Source organism: Bos indicus, chromosome 3 (genome assembly GCF_029378745.1).
Source record: "Bos indicus isolate NIAB-ARS_2022 breed Sahiwal x Tharparkar chromosome 3, NIAB-ARS_B.indTharparkar_mat_pri_1.0, whole genome shotgun sequence".
Lineage (NCBI taxonomy): Eukaryota > Metazoa > Chordata > Mammalia > Artiodactyla > Bovidae > Bos > Bos indicus.
Window position 1 is genome coordinate 2316687 of NC_091762.1, and position 27547 is coordinate 2344233.

General features: G+C 39.0%; 1 protein-coding gene across 1 annotated transcript; it reads right to left on the minus strand.

The window, feature by feature from the left end:
- Positions 1 to 251: 251 nt before the first annotated feature.
- Positions 252 to 16476, minus strand: LOC109556665 (flavin-containing monooxygenase 5-like). The gene is given in 9 exon segments (XM_070779187.1): positions 252 to 606; positions 1629 to 1701; positions 3428 to 3777; positions 5036 to 5235; positions 6178 to 6320; positions 13351 to 13422; positions 13425 to 13512; positions 13897 to 14085; positions 16342 to 16476. Coding segments are annotated over 9 exon segments (1605 nt in total).
- Between the last annotated feature and the right edge of the window lie 11071 nt (positions 16477 to 27547).

Sequence of the window (27547 nt, forward strand, 5' to 3'; positions counted from 1 at the left end):
CTTTCATATAAACCATTTCATTTGAAATCTCCAATTTTCGAGTTGGCTTTAGCTCAAGTTGTTACTCTACCCCTTTGGACTTTTGAAGACTCCAGTTTTGCCAAATGCTCATACATGAGTAATTTTGCAATTATTAGGCAATTCACTGCACTGATCTAGTCCAGAGTGAGGGATAAATACTTGCACATGCCCAGTCTCTTAATTACTGTGTGTTACTGTTAACCTACAATATAGCAATGATCACAGGAAGATTATCCTTTAATAATGATGAAAGTGAGAACAAAGAGGAGAAGGGCTACAGAGATACTTTTAAGCCAAAGTGGCACACAGCATGGAGCCTGGGCACATATGAGGGTGCGAGTCCTCAGGGGCTTAATGATCCGTTCTCTCTGAGTCAGAATGGCTTCCCGGGGCCCAGCCCACTTCCCTGGCCCTTGTAGGCGGTATTGGTAAGATGTGCATGGCCCAAGGAAAAGTTCCAGAGCCAGCTTTGGATCCCACAGGAAAAGTGAGAACAGGTTGGGTTTCACTGCTATTTCAGAGGCAATTTCATCCATGTAATCCACATACTGAACTCTGCATGCATCACGGGGACTATTCAGGTACCTGAAACCAGAAGGGGAAACTATCAGAACCTCCATCTCTCCAAGCACAATTACATCTAGACATTGGCTGATGATTTCTCCAAAAAATGAGATATAAAATGTTTTCTTCTTTTCATTGACTGTGGCCTCAGTGCTTTTTAACAAAATATTCTTGGAGTGTTTTTTCCCCAACAAATCCTTCCAAGGATCTTGGATATTAATAGGTGGGTTTCAGAAGACTTTTGTCTTTTCTTAAATTTTCTTTGCCCATGAATTTAATTCTCAAGTAGGATATAGTCTCGTTTCGTTAAATCAGTGGTGATGAATACACTATGGAATATGCTACACGAATTGTACATATATGTGTGATATTAATTTCACTTTAAATATTACTGAAATGCAAATCTTCACCCTCCTTCTAAACCAAAGTTACTGGGTAACAAATTGTGATTCTTAAAATAAAACCTTTTATTTCTCATAGAGAACATGCTGTGACCTCCACATTATAGATTTTCAGTAGATATTTGCTAAATAGAAATAAATTATATCCCCAACACTAGTGGTTGAGAATAATTTTCCATTAAGAAGATTTGGTGAACCCACAAGCTCCTAACCAAACATAAGAATTTTACTTGGATTCTGTAATGGTCTCCTATCTCATTTCTCACATTGGTTTTTCTTTTCAACATGGTGAAAGAGTGAAACAATCTTTCATTTCATCATATATTTTCAGATGCTTTACATCTCTAAGGCTACAGCATGACACAAATTTATAATTATATGTTATATAAAGTGTTCCATAAACTTTAAATAAAATTCTACAGTTTCCAAGTTGGACCATTCTCTACCCATTCCATTCGATAAGTCCTCCATATATGATATTTATGCATGGTTAAGAGGAAATTAAAAAGTTGATAATTTGAGATCTCCTCCAGGCAAATAGACTCAGATTCCATCATGAGAAAAATATAAAGAATGCTTGAAATACAAACACTTCCACCTAAACACTTTCTACTGACTTTCATCAAGAAGCAAGTTTCTTACTGTTTTTCAAGTTTTGTTCTCTTCTTTCTTATGTCAGCCAACATGCCACTCACTGAAGGTAATTTGTTCAATCCTAGGAAAGAAATTTCAAATGTGAAAATGGTTTTCTTATTGAAAAGCTGTGGTTTGAGGAAGAAATGTGTAATGTTTGGTGGAGAACATTGTGAGATAGCATAGGAGTGGGAGAGATGGATTCAGGAGTTGCTCTGGATTGCCCTACATTCACTGTTCTATCAGGTGCACATGCCTTACACATGCAAAAACACGTCTTTAATGACTCCACATCTTGACTGCTGCTGCTGCTTCTAAGTCGCTTCAGTCATGTCCGACTCTGTGCGACCCCATAGACGGCAGCCCACCAGGCTCCCCCGTCCCTGGGATTCTCCAGGCAAGAACACTGGAGTGGGTTGCCATTTCCTTCTCCAACGCATGAAAGTGAAAAGTGAAAGTGAAGTCGCTCAGTCTTGTCCCACTCTTAGCGACCTCATGGATTGCAGCCTACCAGGCTCCTACATCCATGGGATTTTCCAGGCAAGAGTACTGGAATGAGGTGCCATTGCCTTCTCCACACATCTTGACTGGTAGACCTCAAATCTCACAAGGAAGAATGAACTGAAGGGAGTTGCATCCAGTAACAAGGCACAAAGTAGTGTGTGTGTAGTTCCATAACCAGAGTACTTTTTTTGACTCTCTTTTAAATAGTGAGCTATACTTGTTCATTTATGCTATCACTTAGCTTTTCAATAGCTACTAATGGTGAGTCAATGACTCCTGATTGTCTTCATTGGACAGAGATTTCTTCTTGATTTTTCATCTTAAATCATGTAAAACACTTTCCTATAATTATTCATTTCTTTAATGAATAATATCCTACATTTCAAGAAGCAGAATCTAGTAGAAACATATGGGAAACATTTTGAAGAAGGAACAAAAAAATGAGCAGAATTATTGCAATGTGATGGGCATCATTTCATTAAGGTAGGTTTGACTCTGTCTTCAATCTATTCTAAACCTAAAAGTTATGATATAAAAAAGAATAATAATAAAAAGATTAGCACCATGGCTAATCTTGATTCATACAATCAACATTCATTGAAGGCTTACAAAAGACAAATGCTTAATTGTTAATTCTAACTGCTCTGCACAATACACCTAATTATTTCATTTTTATAAGTGAGGGAATTGTGGAGGTCAAGTAATATGTCAAGACCACGCAGTCAGCATGTGGAGGAACTGGGTTTTAATCAGAGCTCACTGGATTACAAAGTTCTTGCTTTTTTAATTGTGCTGTGGTCCTATTCCAGTTACTTTCTGACTCTGACATAATTTTCATAACTCACAGTTCATAATTCTGTGACTCTGCTTGTCCTTTTTATATTTTGAACTTGAGAGATAGGCCAAAAAGTGCTCCCTGTAGTTGTGGATCACTCCAGAAATATTCTAGAAAGACTGAAAAGTAGGATAATTGTTATTTCCCATGTGTACTTTAGGTTGAGATCTTTCTTCTCCTGCCCTCATTTCCTATCCTGTGTATCTCGCTGATGTGCTTTAAAGAATCATTTGCCAATACGTTGTCATTTGATATCTTTAGGTAGTAGTTTTTTAATCTTCATTTTCATATGGGAATCCTAAAGATTACATAGCCATCAAACACTGAAATAAAAAATCTTGAGGCAGAATTTCAAATACTGTAAAGGTGAGCTTCAGATATGTTTGCAGCAGAAGACTTTTTCAGTGCCTCTGAAATCACATTATCTGGGTGGTTATCTTTTGTAAATATGAAAAAGGTCACGACATACCCTTGAATACACGTGCAGCCCATTGGCTCTGGAGTTCTGATGTGGGAATAGTGGCTCCTACTGGCTGGAGGATACCAATAAAAGCTAGCGTTGGTTTTTCTAGCTCAGGAGGGAAAACAAATTTATACATGGAACGCTGGATATCCAGAACTGTTGAATTATTTTCCAAAAATGGGAAAGAACAAGTGTATCCTGTGGCAAAGATTATAACATCAACATCCTCTTCTGTGCCGTCCTCAAAGATGGCTGATGTTTCTGTGAACTTTGTAACATTTGGTTTCATCCGAACTCTTCCAGTAATTATGTAGTTGGGTAGATCATCACCGAAACTAGCTTGATGACTCAGAAATCTGAGGAATGAAAATTTGTATGCAGGAAAACTAATATAAGTCTTTTTGGAAAGGAGGTAAGCTAAGAAAATACTTAAAATGATTTTTTAGTCATGCTAAAAAATGAAAGACATACATTTTTATTTTACAAAAGATTTTTGGTCAATATTTCTTCTGAATTATTTACTGAATAAACCTTCTGTATTCATCAGACTGCCAATAATGTTTATACAGTGCTTACTACATGCAAAGAGAAACTTTTGAAAGGTGATATAAGTTTATAGCAGTGATATATTGATACCTAATTTCCTTAAAACAATTTTTTTGGGAGATGAGAGAGATTTTTCTTTTTTAAAGCAGTGGGTGAAGTGCTTAAAATGGAACAGAAAAATCAGATCATAGTCTGATCTCCATTATTTTGAGAACCTATGTGGCATTTTTGTAAGATTTACTAACATTATTTAAATTTAACACTGTTAGTAACTAATAGTTTAATACTGTTTAAAGCAGTTTAACACTGCTTCTACCTTTGACTCCCCACACTTTTTCCTCCAATCAGCAGCCTGAGTGATCCTTTTAAAATGTAAAATTACAAGTCTTCCATCTTGTTGATGGAATCTTACCAGATTCCTGACTTTTTTAAAATTTGGCTCAGAAAGATGAAGTTTATTTTTATGGTATAGTATATTATTTGCTTCTCTACAGTCTAAGGTTTCAGAGCCTAAAGAAAAAGTGCACAGTAGTTTGAAAACATCAAGAGTGGGGACAGGTGAAGCTGCCACCATGCCTGAAATTCAATTTCCTTCTTCTAAGTTTAATGAATAGAATGGCCCAAAGAAACATGAGAAAAGAAACAATGATTAACATTCTCCTAAGATAGCTGATGGAGAAGGTGATGGCACCCCACTCCAGTACTCTTGCCTGGAATATCCCATGGACGGAGGAGCCTGGTAGGCTGCAGTCCTTGGGGTCGCAAAGAGTTGGACACGACTGAGTGACTTCACTTTCACTTTCCACTTTCATGCATTGGAGAAGGAAATGGCAACCCACTCCAGTGTTCTTGCCTAGAGAATCCCAGGGACGGTGGAGCCTGGTGGGCTGCCGTCTATGGGGTCGGACACGACTGAAGCGACGCAGCAGCAGCAGCAGCAGCAAGATAGCTGAAGTCTACTTTCAAGGTGGTAAAACATGAACTCTAAATCATCCTTATGTTCCAAGTTTGACCCACTGATTCCAAAAGGCAGCGGCAAAATTACTTTTTTAAAATCCTAGAACATACCTGTGTTGAGGTAGCAAACCATAAATGTCATGGTTAAAGTGAACATTTAATTTATTCTCTGCCCATCTGTTGATTAAGAATTCAGGGAAAATTTTTTTCACAAGAGAATTAAAACGAGTAAAGAGAACAGTGTCCATGGGCATCCCAGAATCCCAGACCCAGTTCCAAATCCATGCACCACTTCTTGTGCTGAGAAACACCTAGGAGAGAATGCAAGTAAACACAATAGATATGAGAGTTCACTTTCATAGGATAATTTCTCAGTTCTTCAGATATTACTCATTTGCCTCATGAGAAGAAATGGATAAAAACTCTACTGTCTTTTATCTTGAAGAGTTCTTCTGTTCTCAAAAGCAGGAAGACCAACACATAGTTACATACACTCCCACATACAGACACATCTGACTTGTTGCTTATAGCCCCAAGCCTTCTTCTGGGTCAACCCACTATTCTTTTTGAACCTTTCCCAAAGGAGTATTTGATGCCTGCAATGTCTTAAATTGCAAAAACACATAATGATGCAAAAAGGCTAGATAGATATCAACAGTTGACACAAAAGATCCCATCCAGCTGCTAATTACTGTGTTGCAGTAACTACAACACTTAGTTAATTTGTATCCCTATTGAAGGAATTGGAGTTGGAAGATGGTGTCAAGTGTCATGTCGATGAAAAATAAAGGGATTTAAAAAATGGTTATCTAATAAGTTTTTTTTTTTTTTTTTTGTAATTCTTGGCTGAACTGGTAAAATCTTCAGACTCTGGTAAAAATAAACAATTTGAAAGTCTTTGAGGTTTAAACTATTTATTTGTATTTCATTCTCCATTTTTCTTTTTTGGAATAGATTATCAAGATGCCTATTGAGGAAATTGGAGAAGGAAGTGGCAACCCACTCCAGTAATCTTGCCTGAAGAATTCCATGAACAGAGGAGCATGACAGGCTATAGTCCATGGGGTTGCAGAATCAGGCATGACTGAGCAACTATCACTCATTCACTATTGAGGAAATAGGTGTGAGAAGGTAATTAACAATCAGTATTGAAACAGCGTATGAGTACACACTACACGTATTTTGTGCAATTCTCATATCTCATAAGTTAGGGGCCAGGTTGCATCTGAAGAAAGAGAATTTAGGCACCAAACCTGTGCAGCTACATGACTGAGCTCAATCGCCAAATCAATTGCAGAATTTCCAATGCCAATCACAATGATTTTCTTGCCCTGAAATTTCTCTGGACTCTTGTATTCCCAACTGTGAATATATTGACCTTTGAAACGCATGATTCCTGTGGGCAAGAACACAATCAAGCATTGACTGTTATTTTGTCTTTTAAACTGCTGGCATATTCTAAAGCTTATTGCTAAACTCAAAGTCTTTCTAATTTAAATCTCTCATTTTCTGGTCTACTATTCCTGATCTGTAAACTGTGCTTGTCCTACATTATCAGACAGAATTAATTCTCCTACAGTTCTGTTCTGGAACAAAAATTTTATATTCCAACAAATTCTCAGGTTTCTTAAAAAGTCAGATATTTTACTTCTGCCTCTTTTTAACTTATCTATATCCTGCCAAGTCTTCAAAAAGAGCTTGACTCCTATATAAGTAATACATCTTCTTTATCCATCATCTTCATTATTATAAATACTGCTCTGATCCAGTTTCCTGTCTTGCTTCCTTAACCCAAGCTTCATCCCTGTCTACCTTGTTTTCCATCTCTTCCTAGGCCCAGTACACCCTTTCTACTAACACTAGCACTATTCACTTGGCTCTCTACTGGGGACAAATGCTCAGTGATTCTGGGGCTGAAAGGATATAAAAACATTATTCTTGTTTAAAAAATATGCTCTGACTTAAGCAAAAACCTCATGTGGCCAAACCATAATATCTGGTCGATTTTGTACCATTTCATCTTTCAGACAACATTGAGGCCTGCACTTATAGGCTTCACTGCTTCTCCTGTGACACTGGACAGCCCTGTTCCATCCTAATTGTGGATCATTCCTTGTTCTTTTTCCTTTATCTGGTGAATGTGCTCCAAAACCTCAGCTTTCCCTTGGAAGCAATGCTTTGATCATCACCTAGTGAATTCCTGAGCTCAATCATTGCTAAGTTCACTTTTCCTTTCAATTTCTGACTACAACTGTTCCAATTATTCCCCCTCCTCCTGGTCCTACTAAAATGCCCCTCACTACCTGAAGATAACATTTTCTTCTCATTTTTTATGAAACAATAAAAACCTGAGATGAGTTCCTCAACATCTAAAAGTTCCTGTGTTTTCATCTATCCTTCCTCTGTCTCCTTTCCCCAAGATAAAATATTTCTATTCTGTTCCAAAATGAACACTTTGCCCTCTGGCTCAATATGGGAGTAGACCTTGAGATCAAACAAACCTGGGCATACTTCATAACTTTTTCACTACTAGATGTATTTGTAATGTGTAAAATAGAAATTGTTTCACCTAGCTCACAGGAATGGTATGAGTATCCTTTTAAACACTCCTAAAACATAGCACTTGAAAAATAAGTCTAATGTTTATCTTTGAATGTATTAAATCAAAACCAATACAATATTGTAAAGTAAAAAAAAAGTAATAATAATGAATGTATTAAATCTTATCCCATCCTCTTCCATTTTCAATAATCATCTCTAAGACCCTGTCACCTGCTCAACCTTTGCCCCTCAAACAGGCAAAATTAGCTTTCCCAAGACCTCTTCTCTCTCAGGAAATGGCAACTCCATTGCTTTGGACAATAAAATTATCCTTTTTTATCCTTTTATAACATATAACCTTTTTAAAAATCACACCTCATAACCGATCCATCAGCAAATTTTTTTTTTCCAACTTCTACTAGAAAGCAGAAGAGATACATGGAGTAATAGGCAAATTTGGCCTTGGAGTACAAAATGAAGCAGGGCAAAGGTTAACAGAATTTTGCCAAGAGGATGCACTGGTCATAGCAAACACCTTCTTCCAACAACACTAGAGATGACTCTATACATGGACACCACCAGATGGTCAATACCAAAATCAGATTGATTATATTCTTTGCATCTGAAGATGGAGAAGCTCTCTACAGTCAGCAAAAACAAGATGAGAGCTGACTGTGGCTCAGATCATGAAGTCCTTATTGCCAAATTCAGATTTACATTGAAGAAAGTCAGTAAATCACTAGACCATTCAGGTATGACCTAAATCAAATCCTTTACAATATATACAGTGGAAGTGACAAATAGATTCAAGGGATTAAATCTGATAGACAGAGTGCCTGAAGAACTATGGACAGAGGTTTGTGAATTGTACAGGAAGCAGTGATCAACACCATCCCTAAGAAAAAGAAAAGCAAAAAGGCAAAATGGTTATCTGTGAAGCCCTTACAAATAGCTTAGGAAAGAAGAGAAGTTAAAGGCAAAGGAGAAAAGGAAAGATATCCATATGAATGCAGAGTTCCAAAGGGTAGCAAGGAGAGGTAAGAAAGCCTTCTTCAGTGATCAATGCAAAGAAATAGAGGAAAACAACAGAATGGGAAAGACTAGAGATCTCTTCAAGAAAATTAGCGATACCAAGGGAACTTTTCATGAAAATATGGGCAAAATAAAGGACAGAAATTGTATGGACCAAACAGAAGCAGAAGATATTAAGAAGAGGTGGAAAGAATACAAAAAGAGCAATACAAAAATGATCTTCATGACCCAGATAACCATGAGGGGGAGATCACTCACCTAGAGCCAGACATCCTGGAATGTGAAGTCAAGTGGGCCTTAGAAAGCATCACTATGAACAAAGCTAGTGAAGGTGATGGATCCCAGCTGAGCTACTTGAAATCCTGAAAGATGATGCTATTAAAGTGCTGCACTCAATATGCCAGCAAATTTGGAAAACTCAGCAGTGGCCACAGGACTGGAAAAGGTCAGTTTTCATTCCAATCCCAAAGAAAGGCAATGCCAAAGAATGTTCAAATACTGCACAATTGCAATCATTTCACATGCTAGCAAAGTAATGCTCAAAATTCTCCAAGAGAGACTTCAACAGTACATGAACCAAGAACTTGCAAATGTTCAAGCTGGATTTAGAAAAGGCAGAAGAACCAAAGATCAAATTGCCAACATCCATTGGATCATCAAAAAAGGGTGAGAGTTCCAGGAAAACATCTACTGCTTTCTTGACTACACCAAAGCCTTTGACTGCATGGACCACAGCAAACTGCAGAAAATTCTTAAAAAGATGGGAGTACCAGATCACCTTACCCAAATCCTGAGAAATATGTATGCAAGTCAAGAAGCAACGGTTAGAACCGGACATGGAACAGTGGACTGGTTCCAAATTCAGAAAGGAGTACATCAAGGCTGCATGTTGTCACCCTGCTTATTTAACTTCTATGCAGTGTACATCATGCGAAATGCTAAGCTGGATGAAGCACAAGCTGGAATCAAGATTTCTGGGAGAAATATCAATAACCTCAGATACACAGATGACATCACCCTTAAGGCAGAAAGCAAAGAACTAAAGAGACTCTTGATGAAAGTGAATGAGGAGAGTGAAAAAGTTGGCTTAAAACTCAACATTCAAAAAACTAACATCATGGCATCTGGTCCCATTGCTTCATGGCAAAATGATGGGGAAACAGTGGAAACAGTGACAGACTTTATTTTCTTGGGCTGCAACATCACTGCAGTTGGTGACTGCATCCATGAAATTAAAAGACCTTTGCCCCTTGGAAGACGAGCTATGACCAACATAGCATATTAAAAAACAGAGACATTATTTTGCCAACAAAAGTCCATCTAGTCAGAGCTACGGTTTTTCCAGTAGTCATGTATAGATCTTAGAGTTGGATCATAAAGTTTAAAAATAAAAAATAAAAATAAATAAAATATATTCTTCAGACAAAAAAAAAAAGAAAGCTGAGCACCGAAGAATTAATGCTTTTGAATGGTGGTGTTGGAGAAGACTCTTGAGAGTCCCTTGGACTGAAAGGAAATCAAACCAGTCAGTCCTAAAGGAAATCAGTCCTGAATATTCATTGGAGGGACTGATGCTGAAGCTGAAGCTCCAATTCGCTGGCAACGTGATGAGAAGAACTGACCCACTGGAGAAGACCCTGATGGTGAGAAAGATTGAGGGCAGGAGGAGAAGGGGACAATAGAGGATGAGATGGTTGGATGGCATCACCAACTTGGTGGACATGAGTTTGAGCAAGCTCCAGGAGTTGGTGATAAACAGGGAAGCCTGGCATGCTGCAGTCCATGGGATCGCAAGGAGTTGGACATGACTGAGCAATTGAACTGAACTGAACTTCAAACTATATTTAAGATCCAAGCACCACGTTATGTCTCCACTGCCACTCAGATCAGATCAGATCAGTCGCTCAGTCGTGTCCGACTCTTTTGCAACCCCATGAATTGCAGCACGCCAGGCCTCCCTGTCCATCACCAACTCCCAGAGTTCACTCAAACTCACGTCCATTGAGTTGGTGATGCCATCCAGCCATCTCATCCTCTGTCGTCCCCTTCTCCTCTTGCCCCCTAATCCCTCCCAGCATCAGAGTCTTTCCCAATGACTCAGCTCTTCACATGAGGTGGCCAAAGTACTGGAGTTTCAGCTTTAGCATCATTCCTTCCAAAGAAATCCCAGGGCTGATCTCCTTCTGAATGGACTGTCCAGATCTCCTTGCAGTCCAAGGAACTCTCAAGAGTCTTTTCCAACACCACAGTTTAAAAGCATCAATTCTTTGGCGCTCAGCCTTCTTCACATTCCAACTCTCACATCCATACATGACCACAGGAAAAACCATAGCCTTGACTAGACGAACCTTTGTTGGCAGAGTAATGTCTCTGCTTTTGAATATGCTATCTAGGTTGATCATAACTTTCCTTCCAAGGAGTAAGCATCTTTTAATTTCATGGCTGAAGTGACTGCAGTGACTGTTTCCACTGTTTCCCCATCTATTTCTCATAAAATGATGGGACCAGATGCCATGATCTTTGTTTTCTGAATGTTGAGCTTTAAGCCAACTTTTTCACTCTCCACTTTCACTTTCATCAAGAGGCTTTTGAGTTCCTCTTCACTTTCTGCCATAAGGGTGGTGTCATCTGCATATCTGAGGTTATTGACATTTCTTCTGGCAATCTTGATTCCAGCTTGTGTTTCTTCCAGTCCAGCGTTTCTCATGATGTACTCTGCATAGAAGTTAAATAAGCAGGGTGACAATATACAGCCTTGACGAACTCCTTTTCCTATTTGGAACCAGTCTGTTTTTCCATGTCCAGTTCTAACTGTTGCTTCCTGACGTGCATACAAATTTCTCAAGAGACAGATCAGGTGGTCTGGTATTCCCATCTCTTTCAGAATTTTCCACAGTTGATTGTGATCCACACAGTCAAAGGCTTTGGCATAGTTAATAAAGCAGAAATAGATGTTTTTCTGGAACTCTCTTGCTTTTTCCATGATCCAGCGGATGTTGGCAATTTGATCTCTGGTTCCTCTGCCTTTTCTAAAAGCAGCTTGAACATCAGGAAGTTCACGGTTCACATATTGCTGAAGCCTGGCTTGGAGAATTTTGAGCATTACTTTACTAGTATGTGAGATGAGTACAACTGTGCGGTAGTCTGAGCATTCTTTGGCATTGCCTTTCTTTGGGATTGGAATGAAAACTGACCTTTTCCAGTCCTGTGGCCACTGCTGAGTTTTCCAAATTTGCTGGCATATTGAGTGCAGCACTTTCACAGCATCATCTCCACGGCCACTATCCTGGTAAAAATCACCATCATTTTTCAACTGAATTGTCAAGAACCTTCTCCCTGGCCTGCCTGTTTCTGCTTTCCCAGCTCCTTCCCCAGCTGTTCTCAACACAACAGCCAATGTGATTGGAGCATGCTCCAAGGGGACACTGCTCTGCTGAAAACCACCCAGTGGATCCCACTTCAGTTAAAGTCAGAGCCATGGTCCAGACAATGGCCTTTTTAATTCTTATTGGTCTGGTGCAGCATTCACCCTCTGACGTCATCTCCCTGTACTCTTTCTTCTACTCTCACCACATGGACCTGTCTGTTACACACCTACCTCAAGTTCTTTGCACTGTTTTCTTCCTTTTATACAATCTGCATTCCTCAGTTATTTGCATCACTTCCTCAATGCCTTGGGGTCTTTATTCCAGTGCTCTTTTCTCTCTGAAGCCTTACCTGACCACTTCAACTAGTCTTGCATGACAAGCCCATCTCCCCAACCACCAACCCTTTGCCCTTCCTGTTAACTGTTTCTCTTCATAGTTATTACCTTCCACATATTTATCCTTTTTTTGTATCTCCCTCCATCTACTACCATGTATGCTCCAAGGGGACAAAAATTTTGATCTGTTTAATTCTCTGCTGAGCCTCTGCCACAAAAGTGATGCTCAGTAGATATTTCTTGAATGAATACTGATTGAATCAGTACAGGAATGTTTAAATCTCTAATAAGCTAATAACTAACAGACCACTTTTGACCAATTTTATCTTTCTCTTTCTTCTTGTGCACTTGGAAACAGACATAAGAATGGAAAGTGGGGGAGTTCAGCATCTCCTGAGAAGCCCAAAGGAGTCTCAGATTCAGCCCTCTTCGAGCAAACAGTATACACATTCTGCTTCTAGAGGTAAGAAGGAGCTCTTGTGCAGATAAATCATTGCTGCATGATTCCTTATATTCAGAGTGCTTAAGCTTCCAAATAGTAAGTAGCACTGCAGTATCTTGTAAGATATATGTAGTGACACACTAGCACTTAGCTATTTGTAGTCATCTTGTTATGTTATGTTTATCTATACATATATGTATATATATGTGGCTTCCCTGGTGGGTCAATGGTAGAGAATCTGCCTGCAATGCAGGAGCTACAGGAGAAGCAGGTTCGATCCCTGGGTTGGAAAGATCCTTGGAGGAGTGCATGACAACCCACTCCAGTTTCTTGCCTGGAGAATACCATGTATGTATATATATACACATGGTATATATATATATACACATTCAGAAATAAAGCAAAATCTTAATATATTTCTGTATCTTTGCTCTTACTAATTACTTCACACTATTAAAATGTAACACCTTCCTCTTAAATAGCCCAGAACTGGTGGTGATAGTATATTTTAGTACTTTTTATTTTCAATTTTATAACTATATTATTTGGATTAACTTGAAAGAACTTGCATTACTTTATAATCAGAAAATGTAATATTTATTATGAAACTAAGGTGACTTTCAGAATTATAAACTCTCTCCAAAAATAACAATAGCTACAGTGATAGTATCTCACAACACCAGTGCCTTAGAATTCAATAGCACATACCTGGAAATTTCTGAAGTGGCATGAAGGGATTGGTAAAAAGGCCACTACATACCATAATCCCATCAAAGACATAGGATTCCTTTTTCCTTCAGCCTGCACCACAACATCCCACTGTCCCGTGAAAGAGAAATCAGAGTGCTTCCTCACGCTGCACACCTTCGACTGGGAATAAGACAAAAAGACTCATGACCACTCTTCCCTGATGCCCTCAAGAACTCTTGACCTCAATGAATAAAGTTGACTGCAGGTACTCTCATCTGGGCTTTCATTAAAGTGCTCAAGTATAACTGGTCTCCCGAACAAGGCATTTTAAAGGTGAGATTAGCTCAATTTGTTCAGACTACAGTCCTCAAGGTAGCTAGGGGTGATCCCACACCAGGTGTACAGTTTGGCATTTCAGTCAATCTCCCATATTTTCTCCTGAAGGAGACTTCCATGGAGATGTATAACTTCCATGGAGATGTATGTAAAGCCCACGGCTCTGGCCTAGCTTTGGGTTCTAACAAGAGACTTCCTTGTATGTTGAGTGCTCACTGTCCCACTTACCAGAAACCGGATGTGCTTCAAAAGGTGAAAGTGTTTGACATACATATGGAGATACTCCATGATTTTGGAATTATGCAAGTAGTTGGGAAAGTGGTCAGGGAAAGGGTAATCACTGTAGGCCATCATCTCCTTTGAAGTGTTGCTGATGACAGACTTATAGACACTTGGCCTGCCTCTTTCAGCCTTCTCCTACCAAGAAAACAAAGGACACCTGCTAAAGTATATCAACTTTAACAACAGATCAAACTATGAGTCTTCTTCAAAATGAAGAGCATTGTTATATTAAGGAATTACACAATATTAAAACATTCATACACAAAATTATCCCTTTTGATAAGGACAATCTCTGTAAATATGACCAGGCTGGTGAAGTGAAAGCTTTATATGGGCATCACTTAGTGAATTCAGATGACATATTGTGGTATTTGGGGGCATTCTGTCATAGTCCTTGAGATGTATCATTGCATAGCTCCAGCAAGGAAATTGACATTAAGTCATTTCTCTGAATCTATTTCTTCACTTGTAAATAGGTACTTGTCTATGTCACAGAGTTATTGTGGAGACCAAAGAATACACATAAAATGTTAGGAAAACCTTGCAAGGGAAAGCAATTATCAATGCATGCTTTGTTATAGGACTTATAGAAATTGCATGTGCAGGGTGAAAAGGACACCAGACTGGGAGATTGGAGATTTTCTTGAGATGTATCTGTATCAGACATGGTCCATCCAGGAATATGGGAGCTCCTCTCTCGATACTTGATACAGGGAATGTAATGCAGAGAATTGGTAACATAGGTAATGAGAAACCCAAAAAGCCATGAGGTATTGGTGAAATGTCCAGAGGTTAGCAAAGACAAGCAGCCAGCACCACATCTAGGCTATACCTAGCCAACTAACAGTTGGTATCTTTTGACCTACCTTCTTTTCCCTTCATGGTAACATTGAAGACCATGTGGTCCAGGGGTATAACTATAAGCTGAAGAAGAGCCCTTTAATATGCCTATCTAGTGGCTAGTATTAATCACTCAGTCGTGTTCAACTCTTTGCAATCCCGTGGACTGCAGCCCACCAGACTCCTCCATTAATGAGATTTTTCCAGGCAAGAATACTGGAGTGGGTTGCCATTTCCTTCTCCAGGGGATCTCCCCAACCCAGATATTGAACCCATGCTTCCCTCATTGCAGACAGATTCTTTACCATCTGAACCACCAGGGAATATACCTATGATGCAGGCCAAATACTATCACTATGCTCAGCTCTTGAGATTTCAGCTTTGTCCTAAAATATTAGAGTTGGTGTTAGTTGCCCTGACTGTACATACATACTCTTGGGCTCAAGATAAAAATCTAAAGTTCATGTATTAGCATATATGTGATAACTGAAGCCACAGAGGGCTAGGAAGGTATCCTAAAGAACCCATAAAAAGTTAAAAAAATACAGAAGAGTAAGAAGGGAGCTATAATCAGCAACATGAAAAAAACTGAGAAGGAAAATCAGAAAGACAGCAGAGTGAAATCACAGAAGCTAGAGACAAGTGTTTTAAAAAGGAGCTGATTTTTAACATCATTGGATCCCCTTGAGAAAGCGATACAATTCTGGACAGAAAATCCATTCAGTTTGTCAATTTTATTGGTAACAGTGGTGAGAGCAGTTTTGGGGAAGTGCCAGGATGTCTATCATGTAGTGATGGTGGAGATGAAGGAAGAGCAAGCACACAAGTCTTCTTCAAGGATCTAGAGTCTGAAAGCAAACGAGATTGATTGAACCTTATCCTTGTGCAGAAGAAAGGAATGGGAGTCAAATCACAGGTATTTTGTTGTTCAATCACTCAGTCATGTCTGACTCTTTGTGGTGCCGTAGACTGCAGCACACTAGGCTTCCCTATCCCTCGCTGTCTCCTAGAGCTTGCTCAAACTCATGTCCATTGAGTCGGTGATGCCATCCAACCATCTCATCATCTGTCATCCCTTTCTCCTCCTGCCTTCAATCTTTCCCAGCATCAGGGTCTTTTCTAAAGAGTCAGCTCTTTGCATCAGGTGGCCAACCTAGTGGAGTTTCAGCTTCAGCATCAGTCCTTCCAATGAATATTCAGGACTGATTTCCTTTAGGATTGACTGGATTGATCTTCTTGCTGTCCAAAGGACTCTCAAGAGCCTTCTCCAACACCACAGTTCAAAACATCAATTCTTTGGTGCTCAGCCTTCCTTATGGTCCAACACACATCTGCACATGACTACTGGAAAAATCATAGCTTTGACTATAAGGATCTTTGTTGGCAAAGTAATGCCTCTGCTTTTTAATATGCTGTCTACCTTGGTCATAGCTTTTCTTCCAAGGAGCTGTAGTTGAAGGATGATTTAGTGCTGTAGTCCTTGCATTCTTATTTCCCAGATATGAAAAAATGTCATTACACATATAGAAGTATAGGCATATTCAAACTTACCTCATATCTCCACAGTCCTCCAATGTCATTGCTTTCTTCAAAACAGATGGGTTCCAGTCCCTCCTCCAGACAGATCTTAATGGCACCTAATCCACTGACTCCAGCACCAACCACCATAATTCTTTTTCCTGGCATTATGTCTTGTATCAAGAAACACAGCATAAAATCAGACTTTTATTGCCATGTATTTTTTTATCATGCAAAGTTAGTTTTTCTCTAAAATTCCTAGTAAATGCTTTGAAGGTATATCTTGTTCAAAGCAGATATGCCTTTCAAAGGAAGATCCAGTGACAGAAAATCTTAGTTCTCTCAGGCTTTCATGTTTTCAAGTACAAAAGAAATTGTTTGTTTGTTTTTTTAAACGGTTTGACTCCTAAAATTTTTCTGATCATATGAGCTCACATTTTTACATTTCTTTTTTGATAGTTTCCTTATACCTAACACATTTGCACTCACACACTCTCAAAAACCTGTTCATTCATAGATTTTGCCCATACTTTTCTTCCTTCCCATTATGATTTATTACATAATTAAAATACTTCCCACTGCTATATAATATTGTTGTTTATGTACTCTATATATAATAGTTTGCACCTGTTAGATCCAAACTCACAACCCAATTTTTTCCCACCATGGCCCTCACTTTGGTGACCACAAATCTTTTATCCATGTCTGTGGGTCTGTTTCTGTTTCACAGATAAGATCACTTGTGTCATATTTGTGTCACATATAAGTTATACTCTGGTATTTTTCTTTCTTTTTCTGAATTACTTCAGTTAGTATGATAATCTCAATGTCCATTCATTTAGCTTCAAATGGCATGTGTCCTTCTATTCTATTTTATATATTCCCCTATATAAATATACTACATCTTTATCCATTCATATGTTGATGGACATTTAGATTGCTTCCATGTCCTGGCTACTGTAAATATTGCTTCTATAAACATAAGGGTGTATGTATCTTTTTGAATTATATTACAAACAGACTTTTAATTCCTTCCACTACTACTATCTGCTTATAGAAACACTTATGTAGGATATTTTGGCAGATTTTACCTTTATTTAAGCTAGAGAATCCTTATTTTTGCCTCATGATAGAGTTTGAAGTGGGGAAAAAAATAAAACCCTAACAGATTTCATCATATAAATATCATTCATAATACTCTTCTTGGGGTAGAGTGTGAACTATGTAAAAGTTCAGCATCTTTAGAAAAGTAGTCTGATTGCCTTTATGCCGGAGATTAATATTCTGCCATTCATTCATTCAATAGATATCAACTGGCTGCCTAGTATATACCAGACACTACTTTACTGGAGCAAATATAGCATTGAACAGATCAGACACAATTCTTTAAAAGCATTCTAATGAGGTAGAGATCAAATAATTAAGCAAATAAGTAGTAAGATGATACATTCTATGTAGAAAAATTAAGGAGCATACAGTTTATAGGAAATAGAGGAGCCAGAGTATTATTTCATACAGGATGGTCAGAAAAGGACTCAAGAATGACATTTAAGCAGGGAGTAAAGAACCAAGACAAAAGCAAAGAAGTTGGGAATCAACCTTCTTGACTTCAGACTATACTTCAAAACTACAGTCATCAAGGTAGCATGGTACTGGTGCAAAGATAGAAATATAGATCAATGGAACAAAATAGAAAGTCCATAAATAAATCCATGCACCTATGGACACCTTATCTTTGACAAAGGAGGCAAAAATATATAGTGGAGAAAAGACAGTCTCTTCAACAAGTGGTTCTGAGGAAACTGGTCAACTACCTGTAAAAGAGTGAAACTAGAACACTTTTTAACATCATATATAAAAATAAACTTAAAATGAATTAAAGATCTAAATGTAAGACCAGATACTATAAAACTCTTAGAGGAAAACATAGGCAAAACATTCTCTGATATAAATCACAGCAAGATCCTCTATGACTCACCTCCCAAAGTAATGGAAATAAAAATAGAAATAAACAAATGGGACCTAATTAAATGTAAAAGCTTTTTTACAACAAGGAAACTATAAGCAAGGTGAAAAGACAGCCCTGAGAATGGGAGAAAACAACAGCAAATAAAACAACAGACAAGAATTAATCTCCAAAATATGTAAGCAGCCCATGCAGCTCAATACCAGAAAAAACAAACCGCCCAATCAAAAAATGGGCAAAATACCTAAACATTTCTCCAAAGAAGACATTTAGATGAAAAACATTAAAAGATGCTCAACACCATTCATTATTAGAGAAAAGCAAATAAAAACCACAATGAGGCATCATCTCACATCAGTCAGAGGGCCATCATCAAAAAGTTTACAAACAATAAATGCTGGAGTGAGTGTGGAGGAAAGGGAACCTTCTTGCACTGTTGGTGGGAATGCAAACTGGTACAGCCACTATGGAGAACAGTGCAGAGATTCCTTAAAAACCTGGGATGAGAACTGTCATATAACCCAGTAACCCCACTCCTGGGCATACACTCCAAAGGAAACCAGAATTGAAAGAGACACATGTACTCCAATGTTCACTGCAGCACAGTTTACAATAGCTAGGACATGGAAGCAACCTAGATGTCCATTGGCAGATGAATGGATAAGGAAGTTGTTGTACATATACACAATGGAATATTACTCAGCTATAAAAAGGAACAATTTGAGGCAGTTCTAATGAGGTGGATTGCCGGGGACCAGCCCCGGCTGATCCAGGGTATTCGAAGGAGAGACGGCGTAGGCGAAGATCAGGAAACAATTGCTTAATTAAATGTTAATTAAGGATATAAAGAGTAATAGAATGAGGATAGCTCAGTAAAATTCAGTGAAGAAAAGAGGCTGAAATAAGGATAGCTCAGTGAGGAAATTCAGTGGAGAAAAGAGGCTGAATAATTCAGCCAGAAGGTAAGAGAAAGAACGACATGGTGAGACCAAGTTTTGGTGAACAAGGCCCGCACTTTATTTTCCAAAGTAGTTTTTATACCTTAAGTTATGCATAGAGGATAATGGGGGAAGGGGTAGAGTCAGGCAGCAAGCCAGGCTTTCTTCCTGCAAACGTATCATACGCAAAAGCTTAGGTGATTTGCATCATCTTCTGGCCCGGAGGCCTGTTAACATTTTAAGACCTTTTCTTCAGAAAACTTATTTTTCTCTAAAGGTGATTGGTCAGGAGCCACCCTCCAAAAGCATTAGATAAAGTTGCATTCCTACAGCGCAAAGATGTGGTGGGCTATAACAAGAAAAAGAATTAACTCAAGGGTCCCAGGTTACAAACATTAAAGCTACTACTTACACCAATTATATTAATCAATACACTGCCAGGGACACAGCAGGTAAGGGATATGGAAACTTAGCAGCAAACATTGGCCAAACAAGTGAAAATCCCTTCACCAATACAATTTCTAATCAATCTTTTAACTACTCAAAACTGTGTTTAGACAGTTTAGAACATCTCCTGCCTCTCACAGTTGGGAGGCTCTGAACAATCACATGTGGCTGGAAAAACCTATTCAGGCAGGCTAGAGGATTTCCAAAGGAGTTTGTAGGTTAAACACTGTCACACCCAGGAATTATTAACTGGAGCTGTAAGCTAACTCTTTTTTCAGAGAGGTAGTGGGGGACAGCCCCCCGTAAAGTCAGAGGTGTAGGTGAAAGCACAAGCAGAAAGTAGGCAGACTCTGGTTTTGGGTGTAAATGCTCGAGAATTTCCAGGGGGACTCCTGAGGCTCGATCCCGCCTTTGCGTGTGCCGAGCCTCCTTCCTTATGACCTTTGTCATGGGCGGAGTTCCTCACGCTGGCTACCGGCAGTGATAGAATTCCAGTTGAGCTATTCCAGATCCTGAAAAGTGCTGCACTCAATATGCAATATGCACTCAATATGCAATATGCCGGCTCCCAGCAGTGGATGAACCTACAGCCTATTATAAAGAATGAAGTAAGTCAGAAAGAGAAAGACAAATACTGTATGTTAATGCATATATATGGAATCTAGAAGGATGATACTGATGATGGTACATACAGGGCAGCAAAGGAGACACAGAGGTAAAGAACAGACTTTTGGACTCAGTGGGAGAAGGTGAGGGCAGGATAATTTGAGAGAATAGCACTGAAACTATATATTACCATATGTAAAGTAGATGAACAGTGCAAATTTGATGCATGAAGCAGGGCACCCAAAGCTGGTGCTCTGCGACAACCTAGAAGGAAAGGATGAGACAGGAGGGGAGGAGGGGGTAGGATGTGGGGAGGGGGATTTCAGGATGGGGGTTACACATGTATACATATGGCCAATTCATGCTGATATATGCCCCAAACCATCACAATATTATAATGTAATTATCCTCCAATTAAATTAAATTATTTTTAAAAAGAACCAAGACATGTGATATCTGAGAGAGAATTCCAAGCAGAGAGTCTGAGACAGGCACTTGGACTTTTTGAAGAAGGAAGGAAAGCCTTATGACTAATACCAAAAAGATATAAGGGGTATAATGAAGTTGGACAGGGAGTATTAGTTACCAGTATCAGAGGCATTACCAGTATCAGAGTTCAGATTGGACAGGCTACTTTTTCAAAGGATGGGGCAAAGAATATATTTGGTATTCAGAAACGTCACTTACCTGTAAGTACCTCTGATGACACTGCTTCTCTTTCCACTCTCTATTCAACAACATAATGTTTTATCCTCTACTACTTAACAGAACCACAAAGTAATAGTATTTTCTCAAGGGATGTCTCCTTACCTTATGATGTGGTGATTTTTTCCCTGTATCTCTGCTCTCTACTCTGAATTGAAGGAGAAACTGAGTGGTGTTCTGTAATTTATAAGTTTCAATTATATTGAATTAGAATAGCTATTAAAATATGATTATTTTTTTATTTAGAGTTCCTTGGTAAGTTCTTTTAATTTAAGCAAACATGTTTGCAGGTCAGGAAGCAACAGTTAGAACTGGACATGGAACAACAGACTGGTTCCAAATAGAAAAAGGAGTACATCAAGACTGTGTATTGTCACCCTGCTTATTTAACTTTTATGCAGAGTACATCATGAGAAACGCTGGGCTGGAGGAAGCACAAGCTGGAATCAAGATTGCTGGGAGAAATATCAATAACCTCATACGCAGATGACACCACCCTTATGGCAGAAAGTGGATAACTAAAAAGCCTCTTGATGAAAGTGAAAGAGGAGAGTGAAAAAGTTGGCTTAAAGCTCAACATTCAGAAAACTAAGATCATGGCATCCAGTCCCATCACTTCATGGCAAATAGATGGGGAAACAGTGGAAACAGTGGCTGACTTTGTTTTCTTGGGCTCTAAAATCATTGCAGATTGTGATTGCACCCATGAAATTAAAACACACTTACTCCTTGGAAGGAAAGTTATGACCAACCTAGATAGCATATTAAAAAGCAGAGACATTACTTTGTCAACAAAGTCCGTCTAGTCAAGGCTATGGTTTTTCCAGTAGTCATGTATGGATGTGAGAGTTGGACTGTGATGAAAGCTGAGCGGCGAAGAATTGATGCTTTTGAACTGTGGTGTTGGAGAAAACTCTTGAGAGTCTCTTAGACTGCAAGGAGATCCAACAAGTTCATTCTGAAGGAGATCAGTCCTGGGTGTTCTTTGGAAGGAATGATGCTAAAGCTGAAACTCCAGTACTTTGGCCACCTCATGCAATGAGTTGACTCATTGGAAAAGACTCTGATGCTGGGAGGGATTGGGGGCAGGAGGAGAAGAGGACGATAGAGGATGAGATGGCTGGATGGCATCACCGACTCGATGGACGTGAGTTTGAGTGAACTCCGGGAGTTGGTGATGGACAGGGAGGCCTGGAGTGCTGCAATTCATGGGGTCGCAAAGAGTCAGACACGACTGAGTGACTGAACTTAACTGAAAATCATTTCAGATGGTGACTGCAGCCATGAAATTAAAAGGCACTTGCTCCTTGGAAGAAAAGCTATGACCAACCTAGAAAGCATATTAAAAAACAGGTACATTACGTTGCCAACAAAGGTCTGTCTAATCGAAGGTATGGTTTTTTCAGTAGTCGTGTATGGATGAGAGTTGGACCATAAGGAAAGCTGAACAATGAAGAATTGATGCTTTTGAACTGTGTTGTTTGGAGAAGACTCTTGAGAGTCCCTTTACTGCAAGGAGATCAAACCAGTCAATCCAAAGGTAATCAGTCCTGAATATTCATAGGAAGGACTCATGCTGAAGCTCCAAACTCCAATACACTTGATGAGAAGAACTGACTCATTGGAAAAGACCCTGATGCTGGGAAAGAGTGAAGGCAGGAGAAGGGGATGACAGAGGATGAGATGGTTGGGTGGCAAACTGACTCGATGGACATGAGTTTGAGCAAGCTCCAGCAGTTTCTAATGGACAGGGGAGCCTGGCGTGCTGCAGTCCATGGGTTCGCAAAGAGTCAGACACAACTGAATGACTGAACTGAATTGAATATTTTCTGTAAGAGTTTACTAATAATTACTATTGATTCTTCTTTAAATGTTTGATATATGCCAGTGAGGCCATCTGGGCCTGGGATTATCTTTGTGGGAAGACTTTTAGTTTCCTATTTAATCTTTTTGTTTGCTACTGTTCTACTTAGTTTTTTGATATCTTTTGAGTCAATTTTGGTAATTTAATTTTTTCTTGGAATTTTTCCATTTCATTTAGTTATCAAATTTGTTTATTTGTAATCAAGTTTATTGTGATCCACACAGTCAAAAAAACAAAGTCTGACACTGTTTCCACTGCTTCCCCATCTATTTCCCATCAAGTGATGGAACCAGATGCCATGATCTTCGTTTTCTGAATGTTGAGCTTTAAGTCAACTTTTTCACTCTCCTCTTTCACTTTCATCAAGAGGCTTTTGAGTACCTCTTCACTTTCTGCCATAAGGGTGGTATCATCTGCATATCTGAGGTTATTGATATTTCTCCTGGCAATCTTGATTCCAGCTGTGCTTCTTCCAGCCCAGCGTTTCTCAGGATGTACTCTGCATAGAAGTTAAATGAGCAGGGTGACAATATACAGCCTTGATGTACTCCTTTTCCTATTTGGGACCAGTCTGCTGTTCCATATCCCATTCTAACTGTTGCCTCCTGACCTGCATACAGGTTTCTCAAGAGGCAGGTCAGGTGGTCTGGTATTCCCATCTCTTTCAGAATTTTCCACAGTTGATTGTGATCCACACAGTCAAAGGCTTTGGCATAGTCAAGAAAGCAGAAATCGAAGTTTTTCTGGAACTCTCTTGCTTTATCGATGATCCAGCAGATGTTGGCAATTTGATCTCTGGTTCCTATGCCTTTTCTAAAACCAGCTTGAACATCTGGAAGTTCACAGTTCACGTATTGCTGAAGCCTGGCTTGGAGAATTTTGAGCATTACTTTACTAGCGTGTGAGATGAGTGCAATTGTGCAGTAGTTTGAGCATTCTTTGGCATTGGCTTTCTTTGGGATTGGAATGAAAACTGACCTTTTCCAGTCCTGTGGCCAGTGCTGAGTTTTCCAAATTTGCTGGCATATTGAGTGCAGCACTTTCACAGCATCATCTTTCAGGATTTGAAAGAGCTCAACTGGAATTCAATCACCTCCACTAGTTTTGTTTGTAGTGATGCTTTCTAAGGCCCACTTGACTTCACATTCCAGGGTGTCTGGCTCTAGGTGAGTGATCACACCATCGTGATTATCTGGGTCGTGAAGATCTTTTTTTTGTTTTGTTTTGTACATTTCTGTGTATTCTTGCCACCTCTTCTTGATATCTTCTGCTTCTGTTAGGTCCATACCATTTCTGTCCTTTATCGAGCCCATCTTTGCATGAAATGTTCCCTTGGTATCTCTAATTTTCTTGAAGAAATCTCTAGTCTTTCCCATTCTGTTGTTTTCCTCCATTTCTTTGCATTGATCACTGAGAAAGGCTGTCTTATCTCTTCTTGCTCTTCTTTGGAACTCTGCATTCAAATGCTTTGCTTTTCCCTTTCTCCTTTGCTTTTGAAATGTTTATTGCGATATATATCCCAAACATTTTAGAATGTTATATTTTCAATTTAATTTGTCTCAAAATATTTTCTAAGTTCTTCTTTGAACCATTGTTATTTAAGGATGCTTTTAAAAATTCTACATATTTATGTATTTCCCACATTTCTGTTTGCTATTGACTTCTAATTTAATTACTTTGTGCTCTGAAACCATATTTTGAATGATTTCAATTATTTTTAAATTGTTTATACTTCTTTTATGGCCAGCTTACACCGGGAAATGTTCCTTGTGTTCTTGAGATTATATGTTCTGTTGTTGAGTTGTGTGTTCTATGCTGCTGCTGCTGCTGCTGCTAAGTCGCTTCAGTCGTATCCAACTCTGTGCGACCCCATAGACGGCAGCCCACCAGGCTCCCGCGTCCCTGGGATTCTTCAGGCAAGAACACTGGAGTGGGCTGCCATTTCCTTCTCCAATGCATGAAAGTGAAAAGTGAAAGTGAAGTTGCTCAGTCGTGTCCAACTCCTAGCGACCCCATGGACTGCAGCCTACCAGGCCCCTCCGTCCATGGGATTTTCCAGGCAAGAGTACTGGAGTGGGTTGCCATTGTCTTCTTCGTGTGTGTTCTATAGAAACTAGCTGTATCTGATTTCTTAATAGTGTTGTTGAAGTCTCTATATCCTTGCTGATTTACTCTCTAGATGTTCTATTCTAGCCTAACCTAGCCTGCCCTATCCTATCTTATGCTCTTCTATTCTATTCAGAATGGTGTATTGATGTCTGTAACAATCAACTAGGTTGATTGTCCTATTTCTTCAGTTCTGTCAGTTTTTGCTTAATATATCTTGAGGCCCTATTGTTAGATACATATATAATTGTTATATCGTCCTGACAAATTGATCCCAGGTGGGGCTAGTGGTAAAAAGCTGCCTGACAATGCGGGAGATGAGGTTTGATTCCTAGGTCGGGAAGCTCTCCTTTGGAATAGGAAATGGCAAACAGCTCCAATATTCTTGCCTGGAAAATTCCATGGGCAGAGGAGCATGTTGGTTTATAGTTCATAGGGCTGCAGGGAATTGGACATGACTGAATAGTCATGTTGTCCAAAAAGCACAGCACATTAAAAAGTCTCTTTTTTCTCTATTATTAATAGCATTTTAAACTTAAATTATATTTTGTTTGATATGCTATCAATATGTCTACTCTAGCTTTCTTATGGTTGCTGTTTTCATATCTTATACTTTTTTTTAGTCTTTTAGACTACTTTTTAAAAATTTTATTGGAGTATAAATACTTTACCGTGTTGTATTAGTTATGTATATACATATATTCCCTCTTTTTGGGGATTCTGTCCCATTTAGGTCACCACAGAGCATTGAATAGACTTCCCTGTGCTATACAATAAGTTTTCATTTGTTGTCTATTTTATACATAGTATTAATAGAGTACATATGTCAATCTCCACCTCCCAATTCATCCCACCCTTCCTTCCCCCCTTGGTGTCCACACATTTGTTCTCTACATTTGTGTCTCTTTTTCTGCTTTGTAAATAAGAACATCTATACCATTTTTTTCAGATTTCCTATATATTCATTAATACACAATATTTATTTTCCTCCTTCTGACTGACTTCATTCTGTATGACAATCTCTAGATCCATCCATGTCACTACAAATGACCCAATTTCATTCCTTTTTGTGGCTGAGTAATATTATATATATGTGTGTGTGTGTATGAATAATTGTATAGATATATAGATTTACCACATCTTCTTTATCCATTCCTCTGTTGGGGGACATTTAAGTTCTTTCCATGTCCTGGCTATTGTAAGCAGTGCAGCAATGAACACTGAGGTGCATGTGTTTTTTTTTTGAATTATGATTTTCTCTGGATATATGCCCAGTAGTGAGATTGCTGATGAAAGAGTTAACGTAGGTAGGTTGATAAGGAGTTCAAGCCTAAGGCCTATTTAAGAAGGAGTTGAACACTTTCTTTTTCACATTCTTTTGCCTTAGGCATGAAGGCCTCGTAGGCAGCAGTATCTTTTGTTCAAGGATATGCTTTTTTGAGCTCAGAATATATGTTATGGGAGAAGGTCTGGGTAAAACTTCCACAGCTTTGAGCTCTGGGTTAACCTGTTCCTTCTGGCTAATCTCATGCTGATGTCATCCCAGGATATATGTTACAAGAAAGAGTCTGGGCAAAATTTTCACAGCCTTGAGGTATTCTTTTCTATTCTTAAGAGCTAGCAGAAAAATATATAATACCCTGCTTAAAACTAACAAGGCGGGTAATCTTTCTACCCCCTTTGATGTCTATGTCAGTTTTTTAAGTCACTGTCACTTTAATAAAATTTCTACTACACAAAGCTACGAGTGACTGAGATTATCTTTGGTCCCAGAGTTAAACCTTCTCCTTCGGAGACTACAGATCCAATGGAGCACTGTAAAGAAAGTGAAGTCGTTCAGTCGTGTCCAACTCTTTGTGGCCCCATGGACTGTAGCCTACCAGGCTCCTGTCTATGGGATTTTCCAGGCAAGAATACTGGAGTGGGTTGCCATTTCCTTCTCCAGGGCATCTTCCCAACCCAGGGATCGAACCCTGATCTCCCACATCACAGGCAGACGCTTTAACCTCTGAGCTACCAGGGAGCACTGTAAGCTTTCATCTATTATCTTGGGGGCTCATCCAGGATCCCAAGACAAGGTGTAAGCTGTTATCTTGGATGCTAAGTGATAAAGTCTACTACTGGGTCATGTGGTATTTCTTTCAGTTTTTTCAAGGATCCTCCATACTGCTCTCCAAAGTGGCTGTATCTATTTACATTTCCACCAGAAGTGCAAGAGGGTTTCCTTTTCTCCACACCCTCTCCAGCATTTATTATTTGTACATTTTATGGTGATGGCCATTCTGACTGGTGTGAGGTGATATCCTATATTTTTCCATATAAAGTATGTCTCTTGTAGACAGAACATAGTTGAGTCTTGTTTGTTTTTTAAAAATAAATTCTAATAACTTTTTCTTTGATTGAATTCTTTCACTCCTATTTGATATTATTTTTCTATAGCTGATTCATGCTTGCTACTTTACTTTTTCTTTTCTCTTTGTCTCATTTCATTTCTTCACTCTTCTCCAGTAGCATATCGCGCACCTATCCACCTGGGGAGTTCATCTTTCAGTGTCATATATTTCTGCCTTTTCATACTGTTCACTGGGTTCTCAAGGCCAGAAAACT